General features: G+C 40.0%; 1 protein-coding gene across 1 annotated transcript in view; it reads right to left on the bottom strand.

Annotated features, from left to right (window-relative positions):
* Positions 1-14,136, bottom strand: part of NCEH1 (neutral cholesterol ester hydrolase 1) — a 58,609-nt gene that overhangs the window by 14,130 nt on the left and 30,343 nt on the right. The window contains 2 exon segments of the mRNA NM_001243484.1: positions 129-198; positions 2,751-2,979. Of these exon segments, the coding sequence (NP_001230413.1) occupies positions 129-198; positions 2,751-2,979 (299 nt within the window).

Consider the following 14,136-nt stretch of genomic DNA (forward strand, 5'->3'; position numbering starts at 1 on the left):
GTGACTTTGGGAATGTCACTCTGGACTTTTATTTTACACTCTACTACTTATATAGAAAATAAAGTAACTAGATGGTTACCTAGGATCCCTTCTTACATTTTTTTCTAGGACTACTATTCATTACTTACTCAATGGAGACAATGACAGCATTCAGTTCCTCAGCCAATGTTGTACACAGTTCATCATAATTCTTGGTTTCTAAAAAAGAAAAAGGAACAATCACTCACCATGAAGCAGTTTTTAATACTATCCTTTTTTTTTTTGCTTTTTTAGGGCTCCACCCTCAGTACATTTAAGTTCTCAGGCTAGGGGTAGAAGAGGAGCTACAGCTGCCGGCCTATGCCACAGGCAGAGCAAGGCCAGATCTGAGCCATGTCTACGAGCTACGCCACAGCTCACAGCAATGATGGATCCTTAACTCACTGAGCAAGGCCAGGGATTAAACCCGCTTTCTCATGGATACTAGTCAGATTCATTTCTACTGCACCACAATGGGAATTTCCAAAACTATCTATCCTTAAATTCTGCTAATTATGGATTGTTTTTAGACTTGGACTCAAGTTATTAATAATAAAAATAATAAAAGCAAATATGAACATACATCTCACCAACATAGTCATACATACAAATGTAAAAAATAAATCTGGTTTCAGATAAAAGGCAATAACTATAAAATAATAGGAAATCTATACTGTCTTACCTTCGAATATGATTTTAACTAAATATTTATTTAATAATGGACTATATCATGCATCAAATTCTGATTTTGTAGTTCTTCTAATGCATGCTTTTCCAAAAATCATATCCAATAAGCAGTTTCCTTCTTAGAACCAAATTTTTTTCTCTTTTAACTCCTTCATTTGCTGCAATTCGGAAAAGGCACCAATTTGAAGAACATGGTATTCTATTTAAAACAATATTTAACAAACTGGAATTTTAGGAAGTCTTAGCATTTCTTAGAAAAAAAGTCCAAAGTGACAGAAGCAATTTTAATGTGTAAAAATTTAATCCCTTGGCGATTCTTTCAATAAATTAAGACTATGTCAACAGAAAGCCATAAATTACCTTGTTTATAGGCTTCCCAAGGCAGTCTTAGAAGCCGAAGTTCAATAACTACATAAATACCCGCATACCTCCTCCAGCCTGAGCTCATCCTCTGGCAGGAGTGATCAGTCAAAATTATGTGTGAAGGAGTTCCCGTCGTGGCTCAGCAGAAAGGAATCTGAGTAGCATCCATTAGGATGCAGGTTCAATCTCTGCCCTCACTCAGTGGGTTAAGGATCTGGCATTGCCGTGAGCTGTGGTGCAGGTCTCAGACGAAGACTGGATCCCACATTGCTGTGGCTGTGGTGTAGGCCAGTGGTTACAGCTCTGATTCGACCCCCAGCCTGGGACTCTCTATATGCCTCGGGTGCAGCCCTAAAAAAAAAAAAAATTATGTGTGAAAGGCCAGGTTGACTCATAATCCATACCTTTCTGGTACTTACACTGCCTGGCCTCTGATGTAGCATTGGCAAGTGTCCAATGCTACCGATGCAACCTTTTCTAAGGCAGAGACTCTGTCATTCTCATTTTTGTACCCCCATCACCTAACACACATTGGGGTGACCAAAGGTCCAGGTTTGCACACAACTGTTTGAGATTTTGTACTCTATGTCCTGCATCCTGGGAAACCTCTCAGTCCTCAGCAAACAGATGTTCAGTAAACATCTGTTGGAAATGTGAAAAAATTAATGAATTGAATAAAAGAATAAAGGCTGAATATGGAGTTAAATGAAATGAGATTACTAGAAAAAGTTATACTTTTTAGCCTTTGCTACATTAAAAAAAATTATTAAAAAAAAAAAAAGGCAAGATTGAACAAGTTGCCATTGCCTTTAAAATTAGGGGATACCAAAAACTCTGGGCTGCAGATGAGAGAGTAGCTCCATAATAATTATGAGCAGAGATAAGGTCCTTATGTCCTCTTTAGTATACTTTTCACTGGGCTGCTCGACTTGGCTACCTTCCATTTTTAACGTGTTCTGCTCATGAAAGTTATCCAATTCTAAAGAGGATATTCTTGAACTCTGCAAGATCATTTCCTTTTAACTGTGGCATACATTTTATATTTTCATCTTTGGTTTCATAAGCAGAATGAAGTATTGATGAGTTAACCTGTATAGAAACACCTATTTTATATCATAGCAAGATGTCTTCAAAAACACAAGTTGGCACAAGGCTACAGATAATTGCCTAAAAAAAAAAAAAAAAATTTATGTGTGAAAGGCCAGGTCTACTTATAATCCATACCTTTCCGGGTACTTACACTGCCTGGCCTCTGATGTAATATCTCGCATGGCAAGTGTCCAATGCTACCAATGCGATCTTTTCCAAGGCAGAGACTCTGTCCCAGTAAAATTTCACTTAGTTTTGGTGCAGAAAGCAACTTCGGTACTTCAGATAAGTTAGTCTGTGATTTACATTACAGAAAATATTTTCAAAACAGTCTGCTTGAATTAAGAAACAAATAGGAAAAACCTTTTAGGTAGGGTAGCTATATAATTAATTATCCAAGCCAGGACCCTTTCAGGAACGGAAAGGGGAGGCCCTAGGAACAATGCTGCTGGGACAGCGGGGCTAACTCGGACTGCCCAGGAGAACCAAGTCAAATGACCTCTTCTCCTTACCCATAAGAAAGTCAATTCAGTCACATATTCCTGCGCTGGCCAGCCACAACCCCAAACAACCCGAAGGTGACCAGGACATACTTGCACTTGCCAAGGCCCAGCCTCCTCCGTGGATATAAAGAACACTGCGTTTCAGTGGCTCTTCTGGCTTTGGAGAGCCTTCAAATACTCTGACTTCCACACCATCAAAGTCAGTGTCGGTCACCTTCACCTGAGCAGATGACCATGCACTCTTCTTGCCCAAAGAATCAATGATGAAGTTCAGCACGAGTAGATGGTGGCTGAGGCCCAGATAGTGTATCAGGTTACTCTGCAGGGATGGGGGATATAATAAGGGAGAGCATGTGTCAGCTTTATTATCACGAGAGCCACACTCACCAATCCTCCTTCAGTATTTGAATTTTTACAAGTAACTGCTGCTGCCCTTGAAGACTCACTGGCCATTTTTTTTTTTTTTTTTTTTTTTTGTCTTTTTGCCTTTTCTAGGGCTGCTCCCACAGTATATGGAGGTTCCCAGGCAAGGGGTCTAATCAGAGCTGTAGCCACCAGCCTATGCCAGAGCCACAGTAACAGGGGATCTGAGCCACATCTGTAAGCTACACCACAGCTCAGGGCAACACCGGATCTTTAACCCACTGAGCAAGGCCAGGGATCAAACCCAAGTCCTCATGGATCCTAGTTGGGTTCGTTAACCACTAAGCCACAAAGGGAACTCCTGTCCACTTTTAATAAAATAACAAACTATATCTACCTTTCATTTTCAGAACTTCCAGAGTATTTTCATACCTGAGATCTGCATTGATCTCCAGATAAGCCCTGAGGGGAAAATGTGTCATCAGTCTCCTTTTATCAAGAAGGCTTAGAGATTAGCTAAACTTGCCCATTTAGCCAGATAAATGGGAGTTCTGTGACTCAAAGCTAGGAACCATAAATTCCAGGATTCAGTCCCTCCCTCCATGACCCCCATCTGCCCTAAACCAGCACATCATAGTTCCAATAACAGATGAGAAGTGGAAGAATACCTTATTTAAATACAAATAAAAGAGAGGAAGGTTTTATATTTATTTACTGTAAGTATTTTTAAAGTGTTTTTAAGCTTATGTATTTAAGTGCGTCTGGTTGTTTTGAGCAGAAGAAAGGAATGAGTGCGTGAGACAGAAAGAGCAGAGTCAGCTGTGGTCTTGGCATTTAGAAGCAGACCAGCTCAGACATGATGAGGAGCTTTGTAGAAATGCACAAAAAACATGCTGTCTGTTGTCTCTTTCCCTTTGAACCCTGAGGGCATCGAGCTCTGCATTAAGTGTTCACAGGAAAACATTTGGTAAGAGAAGGAGCACAGACAGGATACCCTGGTCATCCACCACCAACGACCCTGTGGAGTGTATTCCCTCTTTCCACTTATACAAGCTCTTCCTATTGAGTACATTTATAACACTGACCTTCCCACAATATCTAATGGCCAGGGTTCAAAGTCAGAGAATTGGACGCCATCTGGGAACCAGTGACTAGTCAAGCTGGAGAGGCCCAGAAGTGTCAGAGTGATTAGAAACCTTCCTGGCACAGATGCATGAACTCAGATACTGTATCTCCTACAGGCTCTCAAACCTTGAAAGGGAACACCTAGCAGTGCCCTTCTGTAGAGTATGAAACAGGACACTGATGATTAGGGAAATAAATTTAATGCAATCAAAAGAGCAAGAAAACAATGTTATTAGTGGAAATGAAAATTGTATGAAGTCTGCAACACACCATAATACAGCTTCCCAGCACATGTTTGGGGCACACTGGTATGCCTTGAAGAGGATACAGATGTGCTGTGACACTGATCCCCTCAGCCCCTGAGCAGTCAAGTTCCTGAGCTGTTTACCCCAGAGTACCATATAAAAAATTTATTATTATTGTACACATATGCCCTGCTGTGAAGAGTGGAAAGACTATATTATAAAACCATTAGACAGTGTTCATGAAAAACAAGAGGCAATTTTATCTAACCATGAATAGCTATCCTAGTAATGAATGAATTAATATTCATTTGCTAGCAATAAAAACAACAGCAAAGCAAATGAATATTAATAAAATAATTCAATTTCTACACATATCAATTGACCAACCAATTAAAAAAGCTACAACAACTGCTAAAATTTCTTAATACAAAACAAACAAATGTGTGTGTGTATGTGTATGCTATTGGTTGTCACATCCCTCCCCTGAAATAACAACTATAGAAAGGCTTGGCTACTGATTTTATTGCTGGACAGTAGGGATGAGAAAGGAGTAGTGAGAAGAGCTAAGGGAAACAGTAGATATTAGGGAAAAAAGTTAGATACTATTCGCAGTTGTATCACGCCACATGATGTCATATAGACATGTGAGTGTCATCTCATCCGGATGAGTCTATTTTCAGATTTTGAAACAAATTCAAATTGTTCTCAAGGGTTCAACAGGAACAGAAGAGAGCACTAATGGACGTGAGGGCTCTTATAAATAAGAACAAAGGATACCTCAGGGCAACTTGTAGGAATCAAATACCAAGGACAGATGAAACATGGATGTGGGCTAAGGATAAGGACTTGGATGGCCTCCCCCACTTATTATGGTCAACACTGTAGGAGACTCTCCAAAACCTAAAAGCAAACAGTGATGGGGGACACCTAAATTCACAGGAATTAAGTTCTACCTAAAAAAGGAAGGTTCAAAACATAGATCAAGCTATATTTCCTGCACCCTTGGGTTTATAAAATGAGATTCAAATCCACCTAAGAAATATTCTTAAGTTAACAAAGTTTCCTGAAACCTCTTTAGAAGCAACTGGAAAACTCCAATAGTGCAATGAAGCAAGCCAAGTGTTAAGAGCTTCACAGGTTATGAACTGACCCAGTCATGGCTAGTTGCAGTACTCTACACCAGTGCTAGAGTAAACTAGCACTTGTAACACTTGCCCTCATAACCATTCCAGCATCTAGAAGGAAATTCTGCCTGAGGAGATGGAAGGGAGAAAGGGTGCGTACTCGTTATACCTCAGAAGAACCAGATACAGCAGAATAGGTGGGCCTTTGGTTCACTACACCATTCTGATGATCAAAGGTCAGAGGACAAGCAACGATCATATATTAATAAGCAGTCTGCTTATTAATATATGCTAGTTGTTATGTTTATAAATGTGGTTGTTCTCTATTAATTTATGCAGTGTACAAGTTAGAAACCATATTCTATGAGCAGGGAAACATAAGAGAAGAGAAAAAGACAAACTTCTGGAGCTTAGGAAAACAGAAGAGAACCAAGACTTGTAAATGAATAGCTTATGTTAGTTAAGTGTTACAAGCTTAGTAAGAGAAGCCTAGATAAAGGGTTGCACAAGCTCTGAGAAGGAAGGAGTTACTTCTGTCTGTTCTTTCTGGGGTGAAATCCAATAAGGCATCTATTCTGAACTGTGCCTTAATGGAAGATCAAGTGGGAGTAGCAAGGAAAATGATGGGAAACCAAAATGCAAAAGTGTTGGACAAGTGTTAAAATTCAAATGTTTATCAGAAGATAAAGTAAATAAAAGGAAGAAGAGACAGGGAGAACATAGCAATAAAAGGCCAATTTAAGAGCCACGTAGTGGAGTTCCCTGGTGGCTCAGTGGGTTAAGGATCTGGCATTGTCACTGCTATGGCTCGGATCACTGCTGTGGCACAAATTTGATCCTTGGCCCTGGAACTTGCACATGCCATGGACATGGCCAAAAAAACAAAGCAAAGTTAAGAGCATAGACTCCAGACTGAGTGCCTGGATCAAAAGCCCAGCTCCTCTACCTACCAGAAGTGGGAATCTAGGCAAGCTACTCAACTTCACTGTGCCTCAATTTCTCATCTATAAAACAGAAATAATAATATTAACTCATTCAAAAACTGCTGTGAAGCTTTAAAAAGTAAAACATTTAAAATAGTGCCTGACATATATGAAGCTTTATACAAGTTGCTTATTATTATTACTAAGATCCGGAGTAGCATTGCATAAAGAAATGTGAACCCAGGAAATGAGTCTTGGAACAGATAGCCTGATTTCCCAGGGAAGTTCAGACTATCATTTGTTTTTTTCCCATTATGTACATTTATTATTAGGACCACATTGATTACCATGTTCTGAAATCATTACAGGTTAGAAAGATGTAAAAAAATTATCTCTAAAAGTTCATTTGTATGCTCATGTCAAAATGGGAGAGAGAGATTCAGGAAAGCCATTGTACACTGATACTCCATAAATATCACTAACTTAGCACGTGGTCAAATTTCAACATGAACCAACTACATTAAATATTTAGGAGCATCTATTACAACTCACTATCTGATTCATTTCTTATATTCAAAGGTTTGTATTCTACATCAATGCTCCCCTTACCTTTCCAGTGATGGTCATTTCATCCTGTCAAACAGCTTTTTAATTCTGCTCTCCCAATTCTCCTCTTCTCCTGCTTGTTTCATTTTATTTTATTTTACTTTTTATTTCATTTTATTTTTAGGGCCGTACCCATGGCATATGGAAGTTCCCAGGCTAGGTGTAGAATTGGCCCCTGCCAGCCCATGCCACAGCCACAGAAATGCCAGATCTGAGCTGCGTCTATGACCTACACCACAGCTCACAGCAACACCAGATTCTTAGCCCACTGAGAAAGGCCAGGGATTGAACCACATCCTCATGGATACTAGCAGGGATCATTACTACTAAGCCACAAAGGGAACTCCTACTCCTGCTTATTTTAGGAAAACTATTTCATAGAACACTTATCTGCATGCAAATTTAAGTTGTGTTTTTAGATGTAAAGTTTGAGTGTACTTTAAAATGCAGATTTAATTTTTTTATTGGCACATAAATTATATGATTTGCACTTAAGACCACTGTATAGATAGATTATCTGTGATTCACTAACACGGAACTTTTGTTCTACAAAAAACCTCAATGTGTGTGGTAAGAAACTACGAAAGGTCAGATAACTATAATGCAACAAGCATTAAAGAAGCATCTACTATATGTAAAGACTCTGCTACATATTAAAAGAATACACAGGTGGGTAAAAGATGAACTGAGAACTTTAGTAATTAGTAATTTAAATCTTGACTGATTCCTTTCCTTTTCTCCAAATTTCCATCTCTCTTTAAACTTTCACAATTGTCTGAACTTTCTCTAAAATGTTCACTTTTAAGGGAAGTCCTTTGATTTTAACGCATTCATTCAGATTTTTTTTTAAAGTTGCAGATCAAGACTTCCCATTGTGGCACAGCAGAAATGAATCCGATTAGGAACCATGAGGTTGTGGGTTCAATTCCCAGCCTTGCTCAGCAGGTCAAGGATCTGGCGTTGCCATGAGCTGTGGTGTAGGTCACAGTCACAGCTCAAATCTGGCATTGCTGTGGCTCTGGCATAGGCTGGCGGCTACAGCTCCAATTAGACCCCTAGCCTGGGAACCTCCATATGCCGTGGGTGCAGCCCTAAAAAGACAAAAAGTTGCAGACTAAAGAGAACTTGCCATCAAGCCAAATCTGGACTAAGGGCCATCAGCTGCAAATTCTGATGTAGCAGATGATCCAGGCTGACTGAAGGTGCAGCTAGAAAGATGGTGGCAGATGAAACATTCTCAGTTGTTAATAGTAAAATAACAAAGATTTCGGACACTTTTTTTAAACCAGACTATACTTTGGGAAGAATCATGCAGCTGAGGTGTACACAAAGGGAAACAGGTGAAAAACGTTGACAACTGTCACAGGAGAAAAAATGAAGGTTTGTCCCAGGAAAATATAGGAGAAGGAACATATTCAAGAGTGATCACAAGAGTTCCCATCGTGGCGCAGTGGTTAGTGAATCCGATGGGAACCATGGGGTTGCGGGTTCGATCCCTGGCCTTGCTCGGTGGGTTAGGGATCTGGCATTGCCGTGGGCTGTGGTGTGGGTCGCAGACACGGCTCGGATCCCGCATTGCTGTGGCTCTGGCATAGGCCGGTGGCTACATCTCTGATTCGAACCCTAGCCTGGGAACCTCCATATGTCGAGGGAGTGGCCCTAGAAATGGCAAAAAGACAAAAAAAAAAAAGAGTGATCACTGAGGCAGAGTTGATGGGCCTTGTTAGCTGTCCACAGAGTAGGATATGAGATCAGGTAGACAAGCTGGTAGAACACAGAAAAGGATTCAAAGATATTGTAAGATCTTCACTTCACTCTGTGTGAGAAACAGAGAACACAGGCAGAACAACAGTCCAGGAAGGTAAGTTCCATTATAGAGTTATGCCACTTAAAGGCAATGAAACATCTAGATAGTCAGGTCCAAAAAGCAGATAGTAAAGGCAGGGTCAGAGATTCAAAGAGGTCAGGTCTGGAGGAAGAGCTCAGAGGTAACCGTTAACAACTCAAACAGTAGTAAGACTGAGGAGATCTAGCAAAGAGACAAAACACAGTGACAAAGAAATAAAGCATGGATGACAATATTCTTTGACAGGCTGATGAAAAGAATATAGAGGGAGAAATTGAGAGAGTGGCAAGAGGAAAACAAAGAGTGAATCATAGTGCAAAAGTCAAATTTGAGAGAATTTTTAAAAGCCTGCTAATTTGGCAATTTGAGGAATCTAAGGACTTAAAAAATGGTCATAAACAGTAAATACGAAAGTCATCGCTACTAGATGGGAGAAGTTGAGGCACACTATGGAGACATAATCCAATCATTTACAATCTCCTCATCATCACTGACTTTATTATGTACAAAAAAGCCAGCTCTGCACTCTGACCACTGCTCCCTTAAGAGATGTAATGGCTGTGTCGACCCTTTGGCTATGTCAAGATCACCTCATGCCTTCCATTCCAAGCTGCAGAGAATTCTCATGTTCATGGTTGCTCCGGTCAAGTGCAAAAAGTGTCAGTCCAGGCTAAGTGATCCTCAAGAATTACAGCATCATATCAGTCCTCCTCTATCCATGTGCAAAACTGGTCTCATTTTCAAGCTATGTGTTCAGGCAAATCTAGAAAACTGGTTAGGAACAGAGACTAGGAAACCTGACTGCCTAGGTTTTAATCTCATTTCTAACACTTAACTGGTTGTACATCTTAGTTAACCAGTTCCTATGCCTTAATTTCCTCATCCTATGCCTTAATTTCCTCATCTATAAAATGGGAATAACAGGACCTAACTCACAGGGTTTTTCCAAAGATTAAATCAGTTAACATGGAGAAAGCACTTAGAACAGTGCCTGAAACATATTAAACACTATATAACTATTTATTATGATGATTAGCAACTCACAATTAACATTGTAAAAGAAAAGTGTTACTTGGTTTTTATTCCACAGGACAAGTTTGACAACATTTATATCTAACTTACTGTTAATTAAGACTAGAGCATTTAGAGAATGTTTAATTTATTAAAATTTACAAGTTAAATGTTTAGTACAACTTGACTTGGTTTTGGCCATCAGTAATTTTTACCTTAACTTGTAATGTATGGTTAACTTGAAAGATCCCAGCATATCTTCTAGTGAATTTGAAATGTTATAAAGTTTTCCAAAAACTCTAAGTGATTTATTTCTTAGTTCTCTTTGTAATAAATATACATCACATAGAACTTAAAGAAGGAGAAACACTGTTGGCATCAGAACTTTAAAGAAACTGCAGATGACCTGGTAAGAAAAATTAGATTTGCAGGCTCATTTCAGAGATGGAAGGATGTGTGTAAAGGGCTGACCAAGAAGTTCTCAGAATGGTCATCCTTCAGAGAAAGAGACCTAGATGAAGATTGAGTGGCCAGCCCGGGAGAAAAAAAAAAAAAAAAGGCATAACTGTCCTATAAATGTGAAAGACGGTAGTTGTGACACAGACGTGTTCTTCTTGCATGGGCTGATTCCAATTCAGCCTCATTCTTGGCGGTAAAACAGAGCTAATCACGTATTTCTTCAAATGCTACACAATTCATTTGGGCAATGCTCCACCTCTGAGAGAATGAGTAAGAGATCGAATGGATTCCTCACCACTGGAGGGAAACTATCTGGGAAGCTGAAAAGGTAATGCAAGGTATCAGTCAGGTCCTAGGACTGCCTCTTACCAACTTTGGGATTTATGCAAAGTTATGTCATTCTGAGCCTCTGTTTTTTTCCCTGGTGTTAACAAAATCAAATCTCATCTACTTTCATTGGGTTACTGTGAGATTTTAATTAAAATATCTGAAATACAGCAGGCCCTAGTATATCTTATTTTATTCCTTTCACCCAGTGGTCCTCAAAGCTGGCAGAATATTAAAATCCTCTTAAAGCTTTTAAAAAGCCTGAGTCTCCTTCCACACCTATTAAATAATCATCTCTGGGAATATGATCAAAGGCATGGGTATTTTTTTCCAGCTCTCTAGGTGAATTCCTAGGAAAATTCTTTCCATACGTGGCAAGACTGAGAATCACTAAGTAAATCACCTAACTCATTCAACCAACATTTATTAAGCACCTGTTTGGTTATGACTGTTCTACACATTGGGGGTATAAGAATGAACAAAAGCATAGATGGAATTAGAGATTATCATACTACGTAAAGTCAGTCAGAGAAAGACAAATACCATATGATATGACTTATATGTGGAATCTAAATTATTGCACATGTGAATCTATCTATAGAACAGAAACAGACTCACAGACCTGGAAAACAGATTGTGGTTGCCAAGCAGGGAGGAGGGAGGGAGTGGAATGAACTGGAAGTTTAGGGTTCATGGATACAAACTATTACATTTAAAGTGAAGCAATGAGATCCCACTATATAGCACAGGAAACTATATACAATCTCCTGGGAAAGGCCACAAAGGAGGATTATAAAAGAAAATGAATATATATATATACACGTTTACATATATATGTATATGACTGAGTCAATTTACTATACAGCAGCAACTGGTACCACATTGTGAATCAATTATACAATGGGAAAAAATGAAGTTTTAAAAAATGGGGAAAAAAGAATGAACAAAAGGGCCTATTTTCAAAGAACACATAAATGCTGGAACATCCTAGACACAATAGATTGATTGTGATATTATGTAGAAACTTCAAAAATAGAGATGTGTATCTTAAAGTACAAAGGTATATATAACCAGTCTGAGAGAGAAGAGACAGAGCCTTGTCCCATCTGGCTGCCTGGAGACATAGCAGCTGATTGAACTGAGTTTGATGAATGATCAGTAGGCTGGATAAGGAGAAAGGGTGTGGAGAAAAGCACACAGATGTTTGTGGTTGTGGGGCATGTGTTCCATACTTCAGTCTTCTGCCCACCACCTTTGCCTTACAAGTGTTCAGTGTCATCCTCCTCCAGTAAGGATAAGAAGGCATTAAAGTTCTCTTTCCTATTCCCAGATCGTGAAGATAAAAACATTCCTGTATTTGCTGGAGGTTGGATTTCTAATCCAACCCAACTCTGATAAAAGGATGGGGCTCTGCTGGGAGGCTTTAGGCCATGAAGTAAATTCCACCAGAGAGGGAAAGTCAATTTGCTCAGGGAAAGCAGAAATTGTAAAATTGAATTGAAATAAAAATGAAACCTTGCTGAACACCACCCTTCAAAGGGACAGCAGGGGAGTTCCCGTCGTGGCGCAGTGGTTAACAAATCCGACTAGGAACCATGAGGTTGCGGGTTCGGTCCCTGCCCTTGCTCAGTGGGTTAACGATCCGGCGTTGCCGTGAGCTGTGGTGTAGGTTGCAGACGCGGCTCGGATCCCTCGTTGCTGTGGCTCTGGCGTAGGCCGGTGGCTAAAGCTCCGATTCAACCCCTACCTAGCCTGGGAACCTCCATATGCCGCAGGAGCGGCCCAAGAAATAGCAACAACAACAACAACAAAAAAGACAAAAAAAGACAAAAAAAAAAAAAAAAGGGACAGCAGGCAGGAGAGAAGAATCAATCATTAAAAGATCCCTCCCCAACTCCCAAAAGAGAAGAAAATAATTATGAATATTGCAAGAGAACAAGAGACGGGAGAAGTTCAGGGGGCAGAGAGTTTCAAGAAAGAACAAGCTGTTAAATGCCAAGAGAGAGGAAAAGTAGGTCACTGATGTTGGCAATGGGGTCACGGGATCTTGGTGAACCCAAGAAGTACAGTTTAGTCAGAGACAGGAGCTGGAAGCCAGATTGCAATGGGTTGCCAAGTGCATAGGAGTGAAGAAACAGATACAATGAATCTAAGATAGCATTTTCACTGCAGAGATTAGGAAGGCAGTAGGACAATAGCCTGAGGGAAAGAGTAAAGATCTTTTAATGACATGAATTGAGACTCTGGAGGAAGAAAGAGAGATAGAATCTGGAAAACAGAAGGAAGGGTTAGCCCTGGGGAAAGATGTAAGATCATGTATGCATGTATATAAGGGAGAATGTAGAAATTTTCTTCTAAATAGGATTTAACTTCTGTTGAGTCAGTTCTCCCTTTACCCTAAAGAAGACAGTGACTTCTCAAAGACTGCCCCCCCCCCTTTTTTTTTGTCTTTTTGCCATTTCTTGGACTGCTCTCGTGGCATATGGAGGTTCCCAGGCTAGGGGTCTAATCGGAGCTGTAGCCACCGGGTTACACCAGAGCCACAGCAATGAGGGATCCGAGCCGCGTCTGCAACCTACACCACAGCTCACGGCAACGCCGGATCCTTAACCCACTGAGCAAGGCCAGGGATTGAACCCACAACCTCATGGTTCCTAGTCGGATTCGTTAACCACTGAGCCACAACGGGAACTCCTAAGGCAACACGTTACATCTGGCTTTCAGTCCCCTATCTCTGATGAAACTGGACTCATTAAGTTCACTCATGATACCATGACCCCATTACCAACACCAATGACCTACTTGGCCTCTCTGCAGGCATTTAACAACCAGCCCTTTCTTGAAGCTCTCTTTCTCCTTAACTTCTCCAGTCTCTTGTTACTCTTGCTGTGCAAATAATTCCTTTATTTTCTCTTTTGGTTTTTTGTTGATTGTTTCTTCCTTTCCTGTCCACTGGCCTTTTAAATGACAGTGTTCCCCACAAATTCATTTTTTATTTTATGCAGCTACATAATTCCTGCTTTCCCTGAGCAGGCCAATGTACTACCATGCCATAATATCTGGCAAATAGGAAGTGCTAACCAGTAGTCTAATAAATTAAATGACTCTCTATTCATATGCTGATGACTTCTACATTTCTATCTCTAGTCCATGGGCTTTCTTAAGCCCCAGGCCCACATTTCCAAACATCTCCAGGATGACACCCTATAAACTCTTTAAAATTAACATGTTCTACACTCCTTTCTCTACTCCTGACTCAGCAACTCACTTCATTAAATGCTCATTAAATCTAGATTCCAAGCTAAAAACCTTAATATTGTCTTTAGCCTCTTCCTTCTCTCACCTGATATCCTATCAATCAATTCACATTAATCTACATGCCAACATTTTCTAAATCTAGTTCTATTTCCAGCCTATACTTCAACTCCCACTGCTGCCTTGATTAAA

This window comes from Sus scrofa, chromosome 13 (assembly GCF_000003025.6).
Source record: "Sus scrofa isolate TJ Tabasco breed Duroc chromosome 13, Sscrofa11.1, whole genome shotgun sequence".
Lineage (NCBI taxonomy): Eukaryota > Metazoa > Chordata > Mammalia > Artiodactyla > Suidae > Sus > Sus scrofa.